General features: G+C 39.6%; 1 protein-coding gene and 1 long non-coding RNA gene across 3 annotated transcripts in view; one reads left to right on the top strand and one right to left on the bottom strand.

Moving 5' to 3' along the window:
* Positions 1-1,895: 1,895 nt before the first annotated feature.
* Positions 1,896-26,099, bottom strand: part of LOC125896772 (uncharacterized) — a 29,141-nt gene continuing 4,937 nt past the window's right edge. The window contains exon 3 of one of the 2 annotated variants that reach the window (XR_007450341.1): positions 1,896-2,027. This is a non-coding gene — a long non-coding RNA (uncharacterized LOC125896772). Of the gene's footprint in view, positions 2,028-17,468; positions 17,602-26,099 lie in introns of those variants that run through there. The other variant, XR_007450340.1, reaches the window with a different exon arrangement.
* On the top strand, positions 1,943-24,849 carry LOC125896770 (potassium voltage-gated channel subfamily H member 5-like). The gene is made up of 12 exons (XM_049589633.1): positions 1,943-2,015; positions 3,377-3,500; positions 5,319-5,425; positions 5,551-5,679; positions 7,355-7,470; positions 7,766-8,158; positions 8,256-8,348; positions 9,918-10,347; positions 17,425-17,624; positions 19,372-19,624; positions 19,915-20,111; positions 23,513-24,849. Exons 1-12 carry the CDS (start codon positions 1,943-1,945, stop codon positions 24,686-24,688), a joined length of 3,291 nt encoding a protein of 1,096 aa, XP_049445590.1. The 3' UTR covers positions 24,689-24,849.

Here is a 26,099-nt window from a genome sequence, read left to right on the forward strand (position 1 = left end):
TGTTGTCATTTATCTTTTGTTGTATTTTCCTGTATAATGTTAATTTAGTTATTTTGTCTACTTTTCTCGCCTTTTTTGTCATTGTCTGTTTTTCCCTTTAAGTTGAGGGGAGGTCCGTTTATATAAGCATGTGGCTTCTTGAGCCCTCCTGACACATTTCTTCTTCTTTTTTTTAAATTCTTTTTTGCTACTTGGATTTCATGCAGTTTTATGTGTGTGCAAATAAAATAATAATATATATAAAAATAACTGAGTCACTGTGCTTGGTGCAGCCCCATCTGGGCTCTAGTTTCTGGAGGGAAGGTGTCTGACTGATGGACTTTGTGTACAAAACCAGGGCTGACTTTCCCATGAACCTGTGAAGATGTGGCCACCTTTTGCAATAAACTCAGTGAAATACCATTAACATGTTGATTTTTTTGTATAATATTTCTTATACCTTTGTATCACATGTATTTCATCATTTTTACAAAGTAGTGTCTGCTACTTTTTCAAAGTAGCTTTAGTGAACCAAACTACAGTTCTTCCTTTGTTGTAGTTGAAATTCTCACAATGTGACTTAATTGGTAGCATGTAAAGCAGCGATTTAGCTTCCACAACACTATATAAGCAGTTACCTGTTCAAGGTGGAGTCAATTCAACTACTGTTAACAGGCCTACTGTTGTGTAGTTTAATCTATAACAAGGCATTAGGCCTATATTTTATAAACTGATCATATTTTTATATGTAACATCTTCATACACAACATAAATAACTCTAGATGCCACATTCATGTAGTAGTAAAAAGTATCATATTTATCTTTGTAATTTAGTGGAGTAGAAATGATAATCAAGTAAGTACAGTACTTGTAAATGCTCCTGATTATTTTCTGAAAAAGTCAAATTATATTTTAAAAATTTCAAAATACCATTGGTACTATTGATACTGTTCTGGTCTACATGTGTATTCCCATGCTCTTTTAATGTATGGATTTTGTGCAGACATACAAGGTGTACTATGGGAAATGACATCACTTGTGTAGATGTATTTACTACTGTTGAATATGAGCACGAGAAAACCTACAATAGGGTTAAGTATGTGACTTTTAATGCAAATATCTCCTCTGTATTGTATATTATGTTCTGTGTTTTGTGTCTTTGTATTATATGTTGAATAAACGATAAGTTAAAAAAAATCAAATACCGTTTTAATGCATTTTAACACAGATAGCCTATATTTCCTACCATAATTACAAACATTTTTAGTTACATTTAAAAACTTTTTGTCACATATTATTAATTATAAGTAGTGACACTATGACTCATGAGGTAATATATAAATGTCTAACACATACAAATAAATCTCCGACTTAATACCCAAATCAAAAGCAAAAATGAAATCTAAGTTCATAGCAAAATATAATAGATATTCCAGGTTAGTGCACACACAGGTCTGAAAAGCCAGACATTTATACCAGAATATCACCGGATTGTTCCTTCAAAATAAAAGCATCAAATGTATTTTTAATTTCTCATAAAGGCTGATGTGAATTTTTAAGTAATATGTGTAGGCTGCTATTAAGATCTGAAGACTGATTTTCACGTAGGAGATAAAGATCCATCCAACTTATCTACTGCATTTTATTTTCTTCTATATAGTAAGTGATTGTGACTGAGCTTATTCTGGGATTCATTTGCTGTAAATCAACGTTGCTGTAGATGTCATAAAGCAGTTTGGGAATAATGAAGATAATTTAAACCAGATTCTACATTAAACAGTCATAATTTTACAACTAAAAAAAGCCACATTCGGTACCGATGCTTTTATTTTTTAATCTTAGTCCGGAAGTACCTCGCATAAATCCGGTTACCTTGACTCCTGTGGTCCTCGCTCCGGTCTGGCAGACAGCTGAGGCGGGTATTTATCATCAGCACGACCACGGAGCGGCTGTGAGACTCATAATGCATGGGGGCAAGAGAGGACTGGTGGCTCCGCAGAACACCTTTCTGGAAAACATCGTCCGGCGCTCCAGCGGTGAGTTTTACTCTGAAAGGGACAACTAATATTAATGGATGTTGATTTGGGCACGTCAATCAAGGTACCACTCAGAGGGTGCATGGGATGCTCAAGTAAAACTGTCATGTTATTTCTGTCATTTAATGTGAAAATCTCTCACAATTTACACTTTTTTTTTTACAACTACATAACAATTTAATAAGAATTATGTAACTCTTATGTCCCTATTCCCTGAATTGATTAGATGAATCACTATAATAGCCTATTCTTATAGACTTTATTATGTCCTTATATCTAAATATCATCATCATGAGCTACAGAAACAGGCTCACTGGTCTGTCTACGGAGAAAATACTTTGTTAATGTGATTTAGGTGAGAACGGAGACATGTTTTAATGCTTAACCTACTATATATGATGATATAGGCCCAATATTATTAATAAGATGTTAATTCTTTTTGTTGAATCATTATCAGAAACTTGATTTTTAAAATGCCAACACTCATATGAACACAAACATGGAGACAGTAAAAATTAATTATTATTATTATTATCATTATTTTTTAAGGGGTGTTTAACCATATTGTCTTATGGTATTTTATCTATTTTAATGCCTTTGTCCCTTTAAATTCTGTATTTTTTGGTGGTAATATATGTTAGTGTTTGTTGTTATATTGCGAAAAGGCAATACTATTATTAAAAATTCATTTTTTGGATTGACAGTCTGCCTGGCAACTAATAGCCTCCCCATGAGAGTGAGGCTGAGTGTGAAACTGATGGTTTTCATTACAAGTACAGGAGAAGTGCACAGTGTCAGACAAACAGTAGTGTACAGAAAGATAATGCAACGTGAAACATGTCACCTCTGTTAATATTTTAGTAGAATTTAGTCTGCGACAATACTCTGAAATTCAGTCATTATTGTCTTTATCTATTGCAACATTAACCCATTTGACATTCAAGTGTTAAATTCAAGATAAACATGCTGATGCTTTAAGTCTGACTGTAACTCACAGAAAATGTCCTGTCTCTTCCCCTCGAGACGGCAGCTCCCTCCGAACCATGTACAACTTTGCAGCTCCCTCATCAATATTTGATTCACATTAAGGCTGGAACATAAACATTTTATCAACAACTATTTCTGCCCAGTGACTCGTCTGATTACCAGTGTTTATTGCTGCTTGAAATATTCATGATCTCGTTTCCAGCAGGTATGTTTGTTAAAATAATGTTAGGAGTGGAGAGTTGGTGTTACAGTGATTTAGTTAATTGCAACATTTCATGTACAGGGTAAAGACCCCAAAGGTTGACCAGCAGGTGCACTCTAGTCTGCAGGTGTGTTGTTTGTAGTGACGAGTTTTAGACTCTGTTTTGTTGCAGAAACCAGTTTCCTGTTGGGAAATGCACAGATCCTGGAGTGGCCGGTCGTTTACAGCAACGATGGATTCTGCAAACTGTCTGGATATCACAGAGCTGAAGTCATGCACAGGAGTAGCTCATGCAAGTAAGATGTTGTTGTTTTTTGTAATCTAATGGCATGAATGTGAAGACACAGAGGGTGATTTCTATTTTAACAAATATATGTTGGTTGGCTTCATGTAGTCTAATGCTGCAGGTGTTGGTCTTGTGTCTATAATGTTGATACTTGAAGGTCTTGACTGACGAAGCCTCTGTAAGTGAATGTAGCACAAATTGGATTATGCAGATGTTTTGTGTTTTTCACCTTGAATCTCAGCCTTTATTTGGTGAACATGGATTTTATCATATTAGTTTATTTGATAGGGACTGTGCTCACTGATCAACAGTACGAAAGAAACTGTAAATGAGCCACAAAGGCTAATTTTCATCTGTTGTCCATCTACAGATGTTACAACAGCACACATCATCTCTGTTTAGCCCACTGATGTATCAGTATCCACTGCAACAACAAATGTCATCGGGTCCTCCAGCAACAAGGGAGCTACCTTCCTGTCTTTTCGTTATTTTATGGTCCTTACATATTTAATTCCAGAAAGACTTGTCTAAGTAGGCTAACTGCATAATAGATTCGCAGCACTGTAGGCTAGACCAGTGGTTCCCAGCTGGTGGGTCACGGGTCCATTCTAAATGGACCGCGAGTGACTCGCGAATGTGTCAAGTTTGTAAAAAACCCCAAAACAAAACAAAAAAAAAAACCACTATATTTTTGAAATGCAGCGAATATCTGGCACAAGCCTTTATTCTGAAGTGTCATTTCCTGTTCTAGAATGACTGAACAACAGATAGCTAATAAACAGATACAGGAAACTAGCTGGACAACATGGCCAAACACTAGTATGATGCTCCACATATAACTGTGTGAACCTTGAATTAATGACTATGGAGCAATCTGGACCCCATGGCTGGACCAGCTGGGAACCACTGGGCTAGACAATGACATACATGCAACAACAATGTACTGTATATCATCAGCTACTCAGCTTTTTTGTTTTTATTATTTTTTAAATAAATAACGTCATATACCGTATACCCTGGTGAAATGTCAGGAAGGTCTGAAGACATGACAAAATTTATACCTCCCAAGCCTATTATATATAATAACAGAACCCAGTCTCACTCAGAAGTCATCGAATTCCGGCGCTTGGGCAGTGACTTGTGGCGTCAGAAACCCACGAAAAAAGGTGTCCTATAACATCGGCATGATACGCAACCGGTTGCCATTATAGTTTAATGGCACGCAGCGGTGTCAGGGAGAAATGCGGCGGGACAAGGATGAAAGTAAAGGCGGTGAAGTCTGACTAGGGCGGGCAGGACAGGTGGTGGATAGGTCCAACAAACACTGATTTTCACCTGGGAAAGCTGTGTTTACGTCCTTTAAGATTGTAAAGCCAAACGCTGTTCTTTTTTCTAAACCTTCCTGTGAACAGAAGTGTATTTTGAAAAAAGACAATGCATGTAACAGGCAGAACTTGACACGGCGTCCCAGAATGTCAACAACCAAAGCACCCAGGGTACCTTTCACGTCTTATGCGGACGTGGAAAGCCCATGACCAAATGTCAATATGTGACGAGGTCAGAGTGAGAATGTGTTGAATAATATATAGCAGAAAGGTCTACTTATTCAATATGGACGTGGTAAAATCTGACAAACAGAGAACCAAAAATAAAATACAACTTGACCTTGTTGTTACTGCTACAAAATGTGACCACTGATTTGCAGCAGCTACAGTGTAGATTAAAAGAAGAAGTATTCAGTCCACTTTAGTCCTGTCTTTAATCCCTTGTTCTTTCTTTCCCCATGATTGGTTCCCTATTACTTTGTTCTTTCTCCCTTCTTTTGCAGTTTCATGTACGGTGACCTGACCGATAAGAAGACTATCGACAAAATCAGAAAGACCTTTGACAACTATGAGTCCAATTTCGTTGAAGTGCTGCTCTACACAAAGAACAGTACGTATCACTATGAGACCTAAGGTTTTATGGCGACATTTACTCCTAAAGTCCCATCTGTTCAGGTGCCATTTTCCATTTGTTTCCATCTCTGTTATAACTCTCACTTGACATGTTTCCCACAGGAACACCCATATGGCTCTACATGCAGGTAGCTCCGATCAGGAATGAGAATGACAAGGTGGTGCTTTTCCTCTGTACCTTCAGAGACATTACACTCTTCAAACAGCCAATTGAAGATGAAGCAACTAAAGGTGAGGCAGTTCATGTTTTTGGATCTACGTGTCTGCCTTCAGTATTTCTTTGCAGCGATGATTAACTGCTGAAGTGGCATTTTCCTTTGTTTTTCCACACACTAAAAAAGTGAGAACACACACATCAAATTCAGATCAAATGATTGTCAAGTAAATGTCTCAGTAAAGCCCAGCCATTGTTCTCAAAGCTCAGTTTTACCCAATAAGACCACGGAGGGGGCAACACAGCCGACAGTCTTAACTACACATGAGTGGCTGTGACTTAACAGACGTTTGTTTCCTGCTATGTTACATACAACTGTCCAGGTGTTGTGTGTGCGGGTCAGTGAACACTGGTCTCTGTGGGTGCCATGTCCCAGGGGATTAAGTGTGCCACTAAGACAGTTACATACATCAAGCTGAAACAAAGGACACATGGGGATGGTGAATGTATGAAAATACTGATTATTCACTGAGAGTGAATAATAATCTGTCTCTTTTAACACAGATTTACCAGCTGACAAAATTTGAATGGTTGTACAGTGAGATTTAAACACCATCATGTCCTAATCAGCATACAGTACATGTGCTGTCATACTGTCACTATCATTGGGTCGCTGAATCAAAACATACACAGTAATTCCACATTTTTCTTCCTTCCTTTCTTTTCTTTTCTTTGCTGTATGAACCTAATTAATAACCCATTAATATTCCATCTTAAATCACTTACCATGGCAAAATATCTCAAGACTCTTAATAGCATCGAGTAGTATCCCTCCAGTCCGAGGTACAGTACAATTTGGATCCATCCTCTAGCCACCACAATCAAGGAAACGCTCAATGCTTTCCTGAGTTCAACTGTACGGTACACAACTAATAGCATCCATTAAGCCAAAGACAGCAAGGCTCAGCAACAGTAGAAAGGAAATTCAGCTTTCCACCTGAGGTGAAGGAGATAGAGGGGGCCGTGATAAGTTAAGCCTACAAGTGGAAAAGAGATTTAAGAATGAAAGACCAAAGTTGACAGTTTCAATTTGTGATCTACGTTACAAACTTTTTTTGAGCGTAGAAATTCTTCTATTTTTTGCTTTATTTCCTTAAACCATAACCCAATAGGAATATGTGATTAGTGTAAGGTGGATTTTCCCATTAAACACTGTCAAAATTGGTCATTGTTTCCTTCGTTTCTTCATAGACATGCAGGTAGTCTGCCGGGATGATGCTTTCATGCACAAATAGTCTCAAAATGTTTTCTTCACGAAGAGAATGAATGGTGGATTGCCCCCTCTGGGTTGGGAGTGAATACTGCCCCAAGCAAGGGATTTCAAGTAGGGGTCTTGTTCCAGAGTGAGGGTAGAATGGCGCCTGAGATAGACTGGCAGTTTGGTGTGGTGTATGTAGTGATGCAGACGCTGTGCCAGCCCGTTGTGGTGAAGAGACAGCTGAACCAGAAGGCAAAGCTTTTGATTTACTGGTCCATCTATGTCCCAACCCTCAACTATGGTCATGAGCTCTGGGTAGAGACTGACAGAGTCAGTATTATTATTCAGTTGTATTTATTCAGTTTTGATATAATTTACTAACTAATGGAGTTAGTAAATGTATAAATGAGTAATGTATAAATGTTTTTGTAGGTGAAGTATTCCTTTAAATATGGGAGATTTAAAAAAACGTTTGTCTTTTTGTCTTTGAGAAGGATGGCCGAAGTTTGCCAGACTGACACGGGCGCTGACCACCAATCGCAACCTGGTGCAGCAGATAGCACCGCTGAGCAAGACTGAGGTCAGCCATAAGCCCTCCAGACTGGCTGAGGTGAGCAGTGTCCAGGGGTAAAAGAACAGTTTGCTTTCCAGTGCCAATACATATACTTAAAAGCACCTCAAGCTCAATCAAGAAAGTGCCTTAAAGATAGAACATCTAGGGTCTGTAAAAGAATGATAATTCTTCCAATCAAGAAATTAATTTACTACCAAATTTAAAGGAATTTTTTTACATACATTTCTAAGGATTAACTGCCACAGCTAAATGGATTAACAATGACTGTTTCTTGATGCACCACACACATGATTCTGCACTCATGATGGTAAATGTTCCCTCTGAATTTTAGGCTCTCCAGCTGGGATCAGACATCCTCCCTCAGTACAAACAGGAGGCCCCTAAGACTCCTCCACACATCATCCTGCACTACTGCACCTTCAAGACCACCTGGGACTGGGTCATCCTCATCCTCACCTTCTACACCGCCATTATGGTGCCCTATAACGTCTCCTTCAAGACAAAGCAAAACAATTTAGCTTGGCTGGTGGTGGACAGTGTCGTGGACGTCATCTTCCTGATCGACATTGTACTTAACTTCCACACCACCTTTGTGGGTCCTGCTGGAGAGGTAATTTCAGACGCCAAGCTCATACGAATGAACTACCTGAAGACGTGGTTCGTCATCGACCTACTGTCCTGTCTGCCCTATGACATCATCAATGCCTTTGAACATGTGAATGAGGTGAGTTTTACTAATTCATTGCTAAAATGGCTGATGTGTTGGTACTAAACGCTGCATATTAACATCATAACATTTCTGATTGACTGTTTCTATGAAGGATGTCGTCACATCTGCTTCTCGACCAAATCATCTCCACGAGTCTTCAGTTTTCCACAGGAATACCACACGAACAGAGGACTCTGTACTCCCAGTAAGGAAATCCATGTTTTTCTTTAAAAGCTGCTATAATCAATATATTTTCATGTTAACAGTGGATCAGATGAATACATGTAACGAGAAGTTAGCAATTAACTGGGGAACATAGAGGAACCAGTGTTTTAATTTTACTGTAAAGGCTGTTACACATGGGAGAGTTTTTCTTGTGCAACTAATATGCACATTCATTTTTTCTGAACTGTTGTTCTTTTGTTTGTATTTTCGTAAGGAGGTTGGTTTTCCCGAGCTTTCACACCTCTTACAATAAAAGCCGTAAACATATACACTGCATAACTGTCTACCAGAGGGAATTCACGATGAAATAACTTACAGTAGCTTACAGATGCTGGTCTGGGTCAATGGGATCCCAGTAGTTGTCACTGATTCGCATTGTTGACGCTGAATAGTTTTCATGTGAAATACTGGCAGCTGAGTATTTTGCATTTTCATGTCATTTATTTGTCAAGCCCCAGTGTGAAAAGGCCCAAACACACCAAACTGACATCAAAGAACAAATGGCGACGAAAGCTGACTGTTGCATTGCCTCGAGTCACCTGTTTCTCGGCCAAAAAGTTGCAAAAGTTGTTTTAATGGGAAGTTAGAAATATGACAGTAAACAATATTAAGACAGAGTAGATTGTTTTTAAGTGTTATACAACATGCTTAAGTCAAAACTGAATTTTCAAAATCTGTGTTTGAAGGATATATCCAGGATGTCAAACTGACTCAGCAGCAACAACAGGTTAAAAAGACAAAGATAGTCAGAAGCTAAAACCGAACTATAGGCTACAGATCACAGTGTAAAAGTGAACCACCACATCACTGCTGATCGCCACACAAGACAATGAATATAAAGGGAAACTTTGCCGATATTGAACCAGCTGTGTGGCATTGCAGTGTGTGCAGATGAATGGTGTTTGGCTTCAGTCCTGTGCTGCTGCCAGCATCCAGACCTCAGCCGTTGGACCGGCAGGGATCTCTGGGAAAGTCAAACAATGTTAATCTGCTGGTTGAATATCAGCAAAGTTTCCCTGCTTCCCTTCACTGGTTCCTGTACAGCAGTGTCAGTTTTTTTTTTACTGTTATAATCATTAAAAAGCAAAAGCAGCATGTGTATACATTCAGTAGGCTATATATTCAGTAGCTAGCTAGCTAACCCTACACTTTTCAGGGTTTGATTTTGGTTGTTAGTTGCACTGATGAAATCCACAAGAAAAACCTTTTGAAAAATAAATGTAGTATGGCTACAGCTTGTGGTTATTTTCATTAGCTATGCATCTGATGATGTTTTTGAATATAAATTAAGCATACAGTCGATAAAATGTCAGAAACTTCACATCACAATTTCCCCAAACTAAAATCGACAATGAAAAAGCTTGTTTTGTCTAGCTGTCTAGAACCAAAAGATATTCAGCTTATAATCAGAGAAGAGTACGAAACCCAAAATAGATTCACATTTGAAAAATCTGGAACAAGTTAATTTTTAGCAATTTGTGGCTTAAGTGATCATCAAAATATCTGCTGATTAATTTGACTCACATCTTCCTCCCATCTCTCACTGCAGGGTCTCAGCAGCCTGTTCAGCTCCCTGAAGGTGATCCGCCTGCTCCGGTTGGGCCGAGTGGCCCGAAAGTTGGATCACTACCTGGAGTATGGAGCAGCTGTCCTTGTTCTGCTGGTGTGCGTCTTTGGTCTGGTGGCCCACTGGCTGGCCTGCATCTGGTACAGCATCGGCGACTATGAGGTGATCGATGAGACCACCAACACCATTAAGACAGACAGCTGGCTCTACCAGTTGGCCCTGAGCATTGGAACTCCTTACCGCTACAACACCAGTGGCACAGGACAGTGGGAGGGAGGTCCCAACAAGGACACGTTGTATATTTCTTCTCTCTACTTCACCATGACAAGTCTCACCACCATTGGATTTGGCAACATTGCTCCAGCTACAGATGGCGAGAAGATTTTCTCCGTGGCTATGATGATGGTGGGCTGTAAGTACTTAATCACTTTCCAACATGAAGCACTGTGTTGCCAACATTTCATAAAATCTCAAGAAGTATTTCATTGCCAAATTGTAATCTTCTCTAAATCACATGGCGGAAAACAACAAGTCTAATATTACATAACAAATAACATCATTCTATCATTACTGTTCTTGGTATGAGTGGTGGTTAATGGAGCAGTAAATGGAGTCACGCAGCCGTCTAACAGAAATACACACAAGCTCCTCTATCACGTGGTCACACACATTTAAACACAGCTTAAACATTTAAAAGCCTCCGATGTTTCCTTTGTTCTTCCAAGCCTCTGACAAACCTAAATTTATCAATTGCCAGTGGACACTTTGTCAAGAGAAATTCAAGCGAGGCTTCTCAAAGCAGCTTAAGTCAAAGTGACCGCTGTTTTTCTTCTTCAGTGGTCATACAGTGCAACCTTGACAGTCCAAATAAATCTGAGCAGAGGACAAAAGAACAGCAGCTTCACTGTTGTTTGAGGAGCATACAGTATGAAGGCATGTGTGCTAAACACTTGAAATTAAAACAGAAAATATTGCTCTCTCTTGCCTAGAAAAGATGTGTCTTTTACCTCAGTGACATACACACTTACTCTAATGGAATATCACCAATGTTCCTCTAACAGATACAACTTCCCCACGACATACGCCAAAATGAACGCTGGTATTTTAGCTGCTTTTGGCTTTAAAAGGGACATATGAATACATATATTTATGTATATAAATACATATGTAAGAGCCAAAAATGTCCTTTCACTCAGCAGACTTTAATTGGATTTCCATAAGTGCACACTGGATGGCACTGTATTGGTATTTTGAGCTTAATGTATAAATGTAGGAACAACATTGTTGCCGTCAGGTGCTTCACCCCAGAAGGGCAAATGGTTTGACCACGAACATTGTAGAACATGCAGAAAGTTGTGTGCTCGGTTTGGAAGGATAGACATTTGATGTTTGCTGATATTAATAAATATGATTATTTTTCTGTAATTAGAGCTTGCAGTTCGTTGTCTGAACACAACACAACCAAAGAAGCTGTGGCATCAACTGAGGCAAGCGTGTCAGCCAGGTCAGGCTGGGTTAAACATCTTAGTTGCCGCAAGCAAGCAAGCAATAGACTTAGCTCCTACAACATATATTTTCTCTTACCTGTGGTGCTATTTATCAGTCTGGGTTATTTTGGTGTTGCTGAGTGTTGGAGATATCAGCCATAGAGATGTCTGCCTTCTCTTTAACCAGATGGCACTCGGCTCGTGGTGCTCAAAGCACCAAAAAACATACATTTGTAAAACTCAACCACGTCTATTTCCAGAAATCATGACCTGGTTACTCAAGATAATGCACAAACATTGTTTGAGAGTAGGTGTTTCTGTGATGATCTGGAGAATGCAAGGACGAGGCCGATCATGGAGTTCTTTCTTTCTCTGCACGTTTATTACGAGCTTGGATCAACATTTGCTACATGCAGAAGCTATGTGTGATACATAAACAGAGAGAGACATGGCTTTTATATTAAGATAGTAGCATGTGTGCTGTTACCTACATGGTGCTTTGCCAAATTTAACTTGGCCTTCAGCCAACTAAAATTAGTCTAACTCGTAGCTGTCCTGGCGGAACATGATCCTCAGGGGTTCTTTGACCTAGTATCCATTGGTGAGTGAAGATGTAAAAATACATACTAACATTGTTGTGAGCAGTTTCATGTAGGAACTATTTTCTCTCTACCAAAATACACCAGCCATCCGAATCACTGTGCAGAAGGAAGCGTGCATCTACTCATGGAGGAGAGGCTCATGCTTTTGTCTGGACCCCTTGAGGACAGGTGTGTGTGTGTGTGTGTGTGTGTGTGTGTGTGTGTGTGTGTGTGTGTGTGTGTGTGTGTGTGTGTGTGTGGAGAGCTGGTCATGAGAAGTTGCTGTACTGATTTTTATGTGGTTTGCCCAGAGAATAAATTCCCCTGGTCAGCAAGGCAGACGTTGTCCTTGCCTCCTTCCTCATCATCCATGATCACAGAGCTTGTAGCAAACCAAAGCAGTCAGGCCATACTGGTCACACGACTATCCCACTGGCTAGCTCATCGTACCACTGATACCAGCAAAGTGTTGTCACGGAAGGAAAGCTTCCACCTTCTGGTTTCCCTGGTTAATACATTTAGCTTTGTTAGCACTGTTCCTATTGTTTAGCACTGTTTATGAAGTTAGCACTGTTAGCTGCTAGCCGCCAGCTCAGCCACCTCCATGTCTGCAAGACTCATACGCTCTGAATTTCAAAATAGAGCCCCTTTAATGTTGTCCTCCTTGGCTGAGTTGTAACGTTAGCTAGCTCAGTGGTGTTAGGTGAGCTAGCAGTAGATGCACGCTTCCTTTTGTGATACAGATGGTGGGTGTACTTTCGAGAATAACTGGGTCATGACATCTGGAAAGAGACAATGCTTATGAGTTTCTAAGATGTATTATTTGGGCACTTTGAGCACCACAAACCGAGTGCCATCTAGTTCCATTATATTTGAGATAAGGCAAACATCTCTATGGCTGACATCTCCAACACTCACACCAAAACAATCTAGATTGATAAACAGCTACAGTTCAGAGGACAAATATGTGTTCTTGAGTTTGGGGAAGACTGTCCCTTTAAGCTGACGCTCAGGCCAGTGGGATGTTGTAAATTTAACACTTTAGCTACTGTAATGTGCTAAATATCAACTTTCTAACAATAATTCCATATAAACATAAAGAATAATTTATCAGTTTAAAGGTTTTGTCAAAGTCATACAGGGCTAATATTTAGCTACTGCTAACATAGCTAACTAACTTACTACAACAAAGTGAATATTATGACAGCTGCCATATAAACAAGGTTATCTGCCATATTATCGTGACAGAAGCAGCTGTGAGTGGGAAGTGAACAGCCAGTAGAACAATGGCTGTACAGCATTAGCCACTTTTTGATCTCCCCATCACTCTGCAGCAGACATACGTATCCTTTGATGCCGTTTCCATTCATGCGTTTCATCCGTTCATAATATGCCAGTACAATCTTGCAGGAGCCGAAACAATCTGGATGCATTTACTTGCATGTTAGACACGATAATGTGCTCCACAGACCGGCTGGTTGTCTGCCAGCTGCCTGTAAAGCAACATATGGTGGAGATGTGCAGGTTTCTGCACAGCCTCAAAGGAAAATTCAAGCTCAGTATGATCAACACAAAGCTGGTTCTTATGGATAAATATGTGGGGTAGCCGAGATCAGGGCTGTTGTACGATAATTTTGGTAATTTTTGATGCATAGTTTGCATGCTTCATCACAATCAAAAGGCAGCAACACAAAATAACAGTTAAATCACAAACATACAGATGTTATTTCACTCTCATTTTAAATATTATTTTAATAACTGAGAGAACTTGTGTACATAAATAATTCTTTACACTCAACAGTATTAAATAGTTTACATGCTCTCTCAGCTGTGGCCATGTAATTTCACATTAGGCTGCAGCCTCAGTGCTTGAACCACTGGGGAGAGTTTAGGACGCGGCTTTGTTGATAATAAAAGGTGACATGTTCAGCGCCCATCACAGCCTGCTCTATGGGGGTTTGTCTGAAGGTTGGTCATCAGAAAAGCCTTTTTGTCTTTGTGTTAATGCACTCATACTGAAATTATTCAGGCTCCTTCTCTGCTTTATATTACAAAATGCATGTCCTGCAGAAAATTGTGTGTGAACGCTAACAGCTGGGATTGCAAAGAACTGCTGAAAATACAGGAATCTTAAAGTACAAATGCACTGCACTGCTGGAGACTGAAGTGTAAAACTGGCACAGTTGGAAGCTGAGCTGCATGAAGCTAAGAGCTGAAATACATTGATAGAAAAGCTAAGACCTAAATTATAATACTGTCAAAGATTAAAGTTAAAAATGTATTAACTAAAAGGCTGAAAGAAGACATGCTTTTTAATTCGAAAAACATAAACCATAGGAAATAAAGTTGAATACAACATAAATGTCCTTAAAGAACATACTGTTCTGACATTTGAATGGTTTCTGTAGTTGAGAGTATGGAGAAGAAGTTTTTAATTGAAAAATGTATGGGAGAAGTACATTAACTTTGTGACATTTAAAGCTTAAATGAACTCTGTAGATAAAAGTATCAGGAGTAGTTTATTTTAAGTATTTATTTTAAGTGGATTGGATGAAAAAATAATTGATTTTTTTAAATCAATTACAGCTATTGAAGCTTCAGAATAAAATTAAAGCTTTAAATTTGATCATATTACCAAGTGGGGGCTTTTATTTTGAAAATTCAGCTTTGACTTTAGCATGTTGTATAACACTTAAAAGCAGTCTACGCTGTCTTAATAGTCTTTTACTGTCATATTTCTAACTTCACATTAAAACTACCTGTATTTCAGGAGGTGGTGAACATTAAATGCACCTACCGTAAAACTAATTTTGGGACAGGCATTTAATTCCTTTCACACAAAACTGTTGCTCTGCAAAAATCAGGAAATATAATCAAATTGTTTGTTTACACCTGTTTGAATATTACTTATTTAAAAATTGGATTTATGTTTATTAGAAACCCTTTTGAATCTTTTGATTTGACCACCCTTACGGACTAAAAGGAATATAAATCATTTACAGGGTAATCGAGAAATAGACACATAATTTGAGGTATACAACCACTCGGTTTTATACAACTGAAGAACTTCTATAAAAAAATAACCTGCTTGGCAATCATACCAGGCGTCTAATTGAGACAGCTTTTTATTTGTCATAATGTGCAGCCACACCAGGCTAGTAAAAGGGACAGGCGTTTAATTGGGACTAGGCTTTTCATTGAAGTTTTACGGTAATCTAATCTACCTGAATGTTTCATTCACAAAAATGACTCTATTCTACTTAAAAGAAGATTCCTGTTGAGTTATTCTGAATGAACTGACAAGTCAAACCAACCTCATATACTCTGCACCTCTTCATAAAAATAGAAATCTATTTTTATGCAAGTGTCTGTATTAGTTTTATCAACCCTTGCAGTTACAGTAATAGCTTCACCTTCAGTGTCACTGCGCCCACTGTCAGCCTTTGCTTACTGTTCCTCCGTCATGACTCGCCTTCCATCACCAACCTTTGGCCCACTCCTCTAAAACAGCATGTAAAGTGATGCAATAAAAAACAGTGAGGGGAACGCAAACTGACAGCCACGCTTCAAGGTCTGCACTTCCAAAACTAAACACCCATTATTCTGGTGGTGTTTCCATCACGAAGATCACTCAGTCACACTGAAGTGTCCGGTTCAATTACGGCCGATAGCTCTCCTGCTACAGATACAGTAATTATGCGAGAAGAGAAGGAGAAAGCGAGAGTTTGCCTGCAGGCTGGAGTGTAGTAAAAGGACAATGAGCCATCACGTTGGATATTTATCTTAACCTCTGTGATCCTGCTGTGGCGACTGGAGACAAGTCGTTCCTCTTGAGTGGGTAAAACCTCACGATAAGAGATCCTGACTGACTCTTTGAGGTCACTGCAGCACAGAACACTAACTGGGGAAATGTGCATTATGAATAACATTATAAATGCTCAATCCACCACTCAATGATACAAACAGGAAATCATATATGCAAATTAAAGTTGCATAATTTTTTTTTTGTTCTCTGTCAAAAGGTTCAATATACATTCTGAATTCTCTGATAATTACTTCATGTGTCTGGGTTTATACGATTATATTTCAATTGATTTACCCATTAATAATGACTTAATTAAGGTATTTGTGATGGAATTTTAAGGGGAAAATGAATAGATAATGGGTTGCTTACTTCAACAGGGATTTTATGTAGTAACAGCTCCTTAAAATTGTGAAACATGAAAACCATCCCTTAATTTATACCTTATAAAAAGGACCTTAATTTTTCAGTCAAGGAGATGAATGGATAATGGATATATATTAAGTGATTTTTGATTGGATTTTAAAACTTTCACTAGAGGGTGAAAAAAAAAAACTTTGACCAAAAACATCTTTTAATTTGTACCTCCAACAGGCCTTTAATTTTTTAAATTATGATGAAACATCTTCGATTTTTTCCACGATTTAAATCATTTTAAAGACTATTTTACCCTTGAAAAACTCCTTAAACCATTCAAATAATCCATTAAAAATACATGTTGACTCAATCACTTAACTTTGTCATTTGTTATTTCAATATTCGGGGTTATTCTCCTGAATTCATTCATTCATTCATCTTCTAACTGCTTCATCCTCTTGAGGGTCGCGGGGGGGCTGAAGCCTATCCCAGCTGACATCGGGCGAGAGGCGGGGTACACCCTGGACAGGTCGCCAGACTATCGCAGGGCTGACACATAGAGACAAACAACCATTCACGCTCACATTCACACCTACGGACAATTTAGAGTTACCAATTAACCTAGTCCCCAATCTGCATGTCTTTGGACTGTGGGAGGAAGCCGGAGTGCCCGGAGAAAACCCATGCTGACACGGGGAGAACATGCAAACTCCTCACAGAAGGGCTCCCACGCCCAGGATCAAACCAGCAACCCTCTTGCTGTGAGGCGAGAGTGCTAACCACCACACCACCGTGCCGCCCATTCTCCTGAATATGCACCTTAATTAAAACAATCTTTCTTTTCATGTATCCAATGGTTATTTCGGATAAAGTCCTTAATTTGCACTATAACTGAAAGATAATGATCTTTTTCAAGATAGAAGTTAAGGGGTATATGCTTTTATTGTAAATTGTAAGGGTTTTCTACCCCCTTAAACATCTTAAAACATACATACAATCCATAATATCAGTAGTTTACCCAATAAGTATCCTGTAATTTGAGGTGAAATACTGGAATATTATTTGAAATACAGATCCTGTAAATAGCATACATTTTTGGACTTGTCAGACCTCTATGTGAAGTGAACTCCTGTAGATCCCAGATGATTTCCTGGAATAAAACATATCCTCCCTCCTCATGCTGCTGAATAAAACAGTGCTGCATGTTTGTCTGTTTGTAAGGCTGCTTTGTACCTGACTTTGCTTTTCATCTGTTGTTTTAGCGCTGCTGTATGCAACCATCTTTGGAAACGTCACCACCATCTTCCAGCAGATGTACACCAACACAAACCGCTACCACGAGATGCTCAACAACGTGCGTGACTTCCTGAAGCTTTATCAGGTTCCCAAAGGTCTGAGTGAGAGGGTCATGGACTTTATCGTCTCCACCTGGGCCATGTCTAAGGGCATTGACACAGATAAGGTATCATTATTTTTGTTCGAAAAAAGAGTTCATGAAATTTCCCATATAAGTAAAAAACACTGTAAAATGCTCTTCTGACAACATCAGCAACCCCTTTTACTCATGATATGCTGAGTAATTACTGTAATGAAGTGGAATTAGTGTATTCTTGTAGAGTTATCACAAGGCAGTGATAGAGATAGAGATTGGTCATGCACACTTGTGCTTCAAGTCCAAAGTTAAACTGATGCACAGCTCTGCCGCTCACCATCAAAAAGTACGAGTGCTATCACTTTAAGCAGGATCATAAAAAATGTAAGACCAGGGTCAACAGGTTTGGACAATAAAGAGCCTAAAAGGTTACAGCAGATCATTGAGTGCACTCATTGATACTCAGAGTTCAATGAAACTGCTGGACCTCGTGCACCTTTGAAAGGGGATGCTATTCATAACCACAAAGCATTAGTGATATTTTGCTGAGCTATGGCCAAACAACAGCAGAGTGATGGTTTAATAATCTCAAAACCCAGAGGAAGACAAGAGTTTGTTGGTTTATTTTTATGATGTATGAACCCACATTTATTAAAGGTTAGTTGTTTTTAACCCCTTGGCTTGAGACTCAAATCTTGAACGCCTAGAAATGGATTTTTTTTATGCCACATCAGGGTGTCTACAGGTATTAGTATGTTAAATCTAATGCTTTTTAAGACCCGTTTAAGACATCGTTCACCAAATTAAGGACAGATTTTTGGACAGATCATGTTTTACTTATTTAAAGCAATGCAGGTAAGCCTTGCAGGCAAGCAGTATATGTGTGGTCCTGTGCAGAGGTAATTGTTATGTAGGAATATGGTTATTAGAGTGAGTTAAGTATATCTAAGTCTTGCCAACAGATGAGTGCAAGTACGAAGTAGAAGGCCAATATTATTGATTTTAAAGATTTGTAACATTAGAAATGTGGATTTTTACACAGAGTTATTTTCACAGGAAGAAATTAAATAATGGATTAATGAAATAAGATAAAATGTTTTTAGTTAAGACCTCACAAATTTCAATTATTGTTGTAACATTGAATTTAAGACATTTTAGGACTTTTTAAGGGCTTGTAGACACCCTGCACATCCTACCCATGGATAAGGGCTTATTTTCATCTCTTTAAAATTACTTAGGCAATTACTTTTGGCTGGAATGCCATGGAAAACACTACAAAATGAGTATATATAATGCAAAGCTAATGTGTGTTTCCTGATACTTACATCAAATCACCCATTATAGATCCATTACTCACCTGTGTTACATTGAATTCGTGAAGAAAACTTCTCTCATGCCTCCGATGAACAAAGAATCCAGAAAATTCTTGATAAACTGAAGTCATAGTGTGTTTTAAAGGGTTAGTTCAGGTTCAACAAAATCCCACAATAGCACAGACTAATTACAGTTGGAGGCAGTGACAGACCAGCAGCTCCCGTGTTCAGCAAGGCAAAATTACTATTTTTGTCAATGAATTTGTTTGGCTTTGAAGCGAACATCAATAAGTTTCACTTTTAGTTCAACTCCCTGTCAGAAAGAGCCGTCTGTTTGGGAAGTACTGACCATACTGAGGAAATTTCTCCCTAATTGGATTCTTCGTTCATCACAGGCATGCCAGAAAAAAAGTTTTCTTCGCAAATTCAACGTAACATGGGGTGCGAGTGATTAAGATTCAGATTGTCATTTGTGGGGTGAAGTATTCCTTTAATGACATATTAAATGCTCTGATCTCTCTCAGGTTCTCTCAATTTGTCCCAAAGACATGCGGGCGGACATCTGTGTCCACCTCAACAGGCAGGTGTTCAACGACCACCCGGCGTTTCGTCTGGCCAGCGACGGCTGTCTGCGCTCTCTAGCTGTGGAGTTTCAAACCACGCACTGTGCACCAGGAGACCTCATCTTCCATATCGGAGAGAGCGTTGACACTCTCTGCTTTGTAGTCTCTGGTTCACTAGAAGTCATCCAGGACGATGAGGTCATCGCAATACTAGGTAATCTAATGCAATTTTATGAAAGAGGCCGAGGTCGAGTTTTATCTGGGCCTGTTGGCATAGATAAAATGAGAGCAAAGGTTGTCTCAGTGCAAAGATGCACTTCCTTGGAAAAGACTAACAGGGTGCCCTATAGGTTTTCTCTGTATGCTGTATTTCCACAAGTTCTGTTTACTATTGTGTCACTGTGCTCCCCCTTTAAAAGAAAAAGTCACACAACACATTTAAGTCAAAGAAGTCAATACTTTCTGCCTGTTATAAACACAGTGATCATGTCTGGCTGCATCCAGGTAAAGGTGACGTGTTTGGAGACGTATTCTGGAAAGAGACCACGATGGCCCGTGCATGTGCAAATGTCCGAGCTCTGACTTACTGCGATCTACACGTGATCAGGAGAGACGCTCTGATGAGAGTGCTGGAGTTCTACACTGCATTCGCCAATACATTCTCCCGCAACCTCATCCTCACCTGCAATCTACGAAAACGGGTAAAAATAGCTCTCTATCTCTTAAAGTTAGTTTTCAGTGTAAAACATATTGGGTGCTTTAAAGGTGAAAACAAGTTGTTTGGGCATTTTATGCCTTTGTAGACAGTAAGACGTAACAGGAAACAGTCATCCCCTGATGCAATTACATGTTTAGAACCATACACCCCTGGACCACCTGCAGTTTAATATTGTTAAGAAGTAGTGGCCTGCCAGGGGGTCAGTAATTACGTTATTCTGAGTGAATCCTCCAAACATATCAGATATGTTATGCTGACATTGGGGTAACCAAATCAAACTGGGTATTTTTTACAACATATCTAAACATTTCCAGCCATGTCTGTTTCGACAAAAGCAAGTATTTTTTTTAACAAGAGGTAGGGACATTTCCAGCCATGTCTGTTTCGACAAAAGCAAGTATTTTTTTTAACAAGAGGTAGGGACATTTACAGCCATGTTTGTGGCAACCAAACTGGGTATTTCTAACAAGAAGTCAGGAAATTTGCAGTTAAGTTTGTTGCGTCAAAACCCAGGTCCAAATCCAGGTATTTGGCTAAATGTTGGGACATTTACAGCCATGTTTTTGGCAACCAAACTGGGTATTTTTAACAACCAAGACTCAACCACATGTTAACCACAGCGTTGTGACAACATAAAATTGAAAATTGAAATGTTAACTTTGAAAATTCCCGCTACATATGAAACATACAAAATTAAGACATTTGTGGTTTGCAGAAACATTCAATGCCAACATTTATTCCATTGACTGGAATATTGTATCTCAATGGAGTTTTTCAATCGTTCATTCCGTACTTATATAATGAAACACTGAAAAACCACCACCTGCTATACTTAAATAATTCTGCACATGCAAAGTTTCCAACAATAACATTCAGATTTCATACTGGCAACAGGGCAATCACAAAGATGTAGAGAGAAACTAAAAAGGAATATTCATTCTCTGAGTCCAAACTGAGACTCTAATTAATATTTTATAAAGCTTCTCCAAGGTATACATATTAATTCCATTAAGGCATTGAGATGTATTACTTCCCAGTCTTGGTACTCAGTTGCTCATATGTGGCTGTAATGTTATCCTATGGGATGAACATCACATTAATTCTTAATGAATATTCCCTTTAAACTTAATCTGGTCCATGTGGTTCCTTGTGCTCTTTATTCGGGACTGGCTTATATGAAATATAAACACTTCTGAGGTCAAGTACATGTTACTAATTAGAATATGTACTTTTATGAAGGAATTAAACCAACTCACATTTACTTTTATAATCTCTGTATCCAGAAAAGTTCAGGAGTTTTACTTGAGTTTTACTCAAGTTAAAGCAAACAGTCATGCCAAAACAATGTGTTTACAGAAATGTGCATGTTTATAATGATTTTATAATGTTTAAGGTAAATATATACTTAAACTATCCTCTCTGACTTTTCTAGTTTGTTCCAGCTCCATTATAAGAGCTCTTATACAATCATACATGCTGAAACCATGCAGTGAAGCAGCTCTAAATCTAAACAATTTTGAGTCAAATTGTGGCTGCATGCTGAAAGATTTATGTCTTGTATGTTAAATGTATTCAGCGAAAACAAAGCCATCTATTATTCATTTGAGCAGCTTTAGAAACTGTTCATGCCTGCAAAGGTTTAAGATTTATTCTCTGCCCTCTTTACTGTTGTGTACTCTGTTAACTTGCATGAATGTGCTTCTAAACTGCACCGGGACACTAGCTGTAAGAATCCATACAAGTGCTTGAAAGAAATTTCTCTAATGTATTTGCTTTACTTTTTATCAGTTGTGTTATACAGCAAAACAAAGTTTCAGTAGGTTTTTTATTTGGTTGGTCTTTTTTGGGTGTTTTGTGCAGCTGATTTGATTCAACAGATTTGCTGTCTGGACCATTGGCAACTAATGAAGATTAGGCCGTGAAACTTTTTTCCTCACACTGTTGCTTTAGTTTTAGATGAACCCACAGATTAGTTTAACAGAGAGTTCACCCCAAAAACTAAAATACAATTTTTTCCTCTAACCTGTATTGCTACTTGTAATTCTGAATTGCAGAGATATAACAGAACTAGATGGCACTCGGCTTTCAGCTCTCAATGTGCCAAAAAATATATTTGAAAAATTCAACAGTAGTGTCTCTTTCCAGAAATCATGACCCGATTACTCACGATAATCCACAGACCTTGTGAGCAGTTTCACTTGGGGACTATTTTCTTTCCATCGAACTACACCCACCAATCGAATCACAGCACAGAAGGAAGTGTGCATCTACTCGTGAAAATAATTTGAACATTTGGAATTGTTCACGAAGACCAGAGGTTAACCTATTGATACTTACTACCACAGTTTCCTCAACAACATAGATAAAGGGTGCTTTCAGACTTGCCCTGTCTGGTTCAGTTCAATTGAACTCAAGTTTGTTTGCCCCCTAAGTGCGGTTCGTTGCACCAAAACAACTGGACCGAAACGTTCTTGAAGAGGTGGTCTCAGTCTGGTTACAAACGAACTCTGGTGCGGTTTGTTTGTGGTGAGAACGTGTTCCGACCTCGATCCGAACCAACTGCAGTCACATGACACATTGTTTGGGTTAAACATGAGCATGTTACAGTCCTGGAGGATTATTAATGTGCACCTCCTCCTGTACTGCCTTAATATGCACATTCAGCACATCCAGTGCATCAAAACATTGTTTTCTAGTTGGAGCCGCGCCTCGTTTTCAAACTGTGTGGTTTGACTAAAATGAACAATGACAGCAATATAGTCCACGATGAGCAGCGCTAAAATCAACCTGCGTAGTTGTCCCTCCATTGTGACATTAGAAAGTGCCACATTTATCTTGCAAGTGTACTCTTCTTCAACGTTTGGTTGACTTCCTGGATTTTTCCCACATGGAAATTCTGACCAATCAAGAGCAGCTTTCTCATGCAAGGCATTTGATCTGGTCCGCTTGTAAATGCTGCCGTGAGAACACAAACCAACTCTAGGCAATTATACAACTTTGGAACAAAATCAGTCCCTGATTCAGACCAAAGCAAGACAACTCTAGGTCTGAAAGCACCCATTAAGTGTGCCAAGTCCAAGTAAGATGCCAAGAAATGGATTTGCTTTTTTTGTCTTCTGACTGAATTCAGAAACTCTCTTGCTCCATTACTTCATTATTGCTCCATTAATGGTTCCCTGGTGCATTGCAGCATTCAGGTCTTTAATATTTCAACACACACAGCAGGTCTTAGCATAGCATGGCACTGTTATCCTTGCTTTAAAGCTGCATTATATATGTACGTTTTGTTTCATCCAAGTAGGGCTCTACTATGGTAATTTAAATGTGAACTCAGTGTGTACATCCCACATCACTGTCCTCATGCACAGATTCTCCCTCTTGCAGATAATCTTCAGAAAGATTGCTGATGTGAAGAGGGAGCAGGAACGCCAGAGGAACGAGGTGACTCTCTCCATTCCTGACGATCACCCAGTCCGCAAGCTGTTCCAGAGGTTCAGGCAGCAGAGAGACGCTCAAACACCGGGAGAGTCTCACACTTACTTTGATCAAAACTGTGTGCAGGTGGAGCCGCAGCACCACCATCGCTCCGACTCAAACTCTTACATGCAGTGTCAGTCCGTGTCTTCTCAGCAGCAGGAGTACAGCTCTGCGATGCAGAATAATGCACCCTGCACAGGAGGAGGGAATTCAGGCAGCGGCTCCAGTATTGCTGCACCTCCACAAAAATTGGTCCACACTGAGACGTCAACACAAAACTGCACAAAAGAGGCTGGGGAATCTATAGCGAGGCCGTGTGCAGAGAGTCAGCTTTGTCAGAGGGTCAACAGCCCTGCACGGAGCAGTGGTGCAGGTGGAGAAGGAGCTGTAGGTGGTGTCACCAGCAGCAGAGGTGCTCGAGGCTGGGCAAAGTTTAGAAACGCAGCATCGGCTGCACCACCCACACCACCTGCACCACCGCCTCCTGCTGTCGAGCCTGAAAAGAAGCCACAGAAAGCAGAAGAGTGGCCCAAAGGATCCCAGTCCTCAGAACAATTAGCAGCCGTGAACAAGAACCAGGGCTCTGAGGAAAGTGGAGAGATGGGGAGCACAGAGGGGCGCAACGGTGCTGGAGAGGCAGGTGATGAAATAAGCGCCCTGCACAAAACTGACTCCTGTGACAGTGGTATCACAAAGAGCGACCTACGCATTGACCGAGCTGGAGATTCAAGAAGCTCATTTGAAAGAAGCCCGCTGGAAAAGAGCCCGATGGAGAAAAACCCATTTGAGCACAGTCTCGGGGTCGACTCCCTCAAACACTCTTTTGTTCAGTCGGTGTCTGAGCAAGCGCTCCTTCAAGCCACCCTACATGAGGCCAAGCTGGAGCTGAAGGGAGACATTCAGAAACTGAGTGGTCGCCTGTCGGTCCTAGAGACTCAGGTGGGCGAGATCCTCAGGCTGCTGTCGGTAAAAAGAAGACTCTCACTGCCACCGACTTCTTCACCGAAGGCCAGAGTGAGAAATCAAGACTCAATGGCTGCTTCCACTGCGGTTACACCGAAAGTAGATGAAGGGCCTTTTTGAATTTAGGGATTTTAAAACCCACAACCTGGGTCTCTTAAAAACTGATTTATATACGCACCAGTTTGCATGTCCTGCTGGACTCCGACCTGCCAAAGACTTTCCTGGAATTTAAACATCAAACTGCATGCAGAAATCCCTTTCATGTTTCCTGAGCACTACAAAAAAAAAACAGGGATTCTTTGAATGATCTTTGATGTATGAGGCACTTTTATGGTCCTGTGTATACTACATTTAAAAATTCCCAAAAGAAACAGGAACAATTATAAAAACAGACAATACAAAAAACACCTTTTGTGCTGTTATTGGTCAAAATTAGTACATTCTCAAAAGCATTACAAACATTATAGAGTTACACATCTCTACTTATCTTACAATACTCTGTTGAAGGCTTTTGTTGAAAGATCAGAGCCGTGAAGGAGCTGAGGTCAAATCATATTTTTTAACACATATTTGAATCTTTTTGTAAAGCTGTCCTTTTCGTGATCTTCCTGGACTTTTTTACCCTAGATGTTAATTTACAATTTTTTTTATCACAACACATGACCAAAGGGTTCACCTGCCATAACTTTCATGTTGAATTAAACAACTTCAGCTTGCTCATGCGTCAGAGAAAGCAGGAGCAGCTCTGACTTTTAGTTCAGTAAGCCTTCCCACCACCGTATGTTAAATAGGAGGAGAGTCTCAGTTTTTCATTTTTGCTGCCCATCCTCAGTGGCTACCTACCTTTACTAAAGGAGTACCTCACCTACAAAATGGCCATTTTCATATCAATTGCTCATCCCGTGTTATGTAGAGTATGTAAAGAAAACATATTGTTTTTCATGTATTGCCTCCACGGTGAACGAAGAATCTAACAGAATCCATGCATAAGGACCTGGCTTGACGTGCACTGCATGGGTTTGTTTCTATGACATCAATATCTTGACACTAACTTTAGCCGAGTAGCTACTGTAATGCTACATTAACAGAGGGCTGACAATATAGACAACCACAAGCTTACAAAGCAAACCGTTACAAAAGCACATCACCCTCCAGAAAAAAAAAAAATTGGCTTTACTGTCTTTGTTGTGAGAGTAGACAAGAGTATTGCTTAAGAAGCAGCAGTGACATCACTAGCGCCTTTCGAAAAAGTAAAGAGAATTTCAACTTGAAGTGTCTGGAGTGGCTACACAAGAAAGGAGGAGCAGTCCGAAAGAAGGTGCTGAGCACGACGCTTTTTCACTAGGTGGCCATATAAGCTCTGTTTCCACCAAGCAGTACAGTTCAGTTCAGTTCGGTACGCATTTTTTCTGTTTCCACTGTGAAAAGTTGTGGATGGTACCAATGGAACCGTTCCGTACCGTCCCCATTTTTGGTCCCCCCTCTGTTGGGTACCTAGCACACAGATCTGGTACTAAAAGGTGGAGCTGTG

The sequence above is a fragment of the Epinephelus fuscoguttatus genome, linkage group LG11 (assembly GCF_011397635.1).
Source record: "Epinephelus fuscoguttatus linkage group LG11, E.fuscoguttatus.final_Chr_v1".
NCBI classification, from domain to species: domain Eukaryota; kingdom Metazoa; phylum Chordata; class Actinopteri; order Perciformes; family Serranidae; genus Epinephelus; species Epinephelus fuscoguttatus.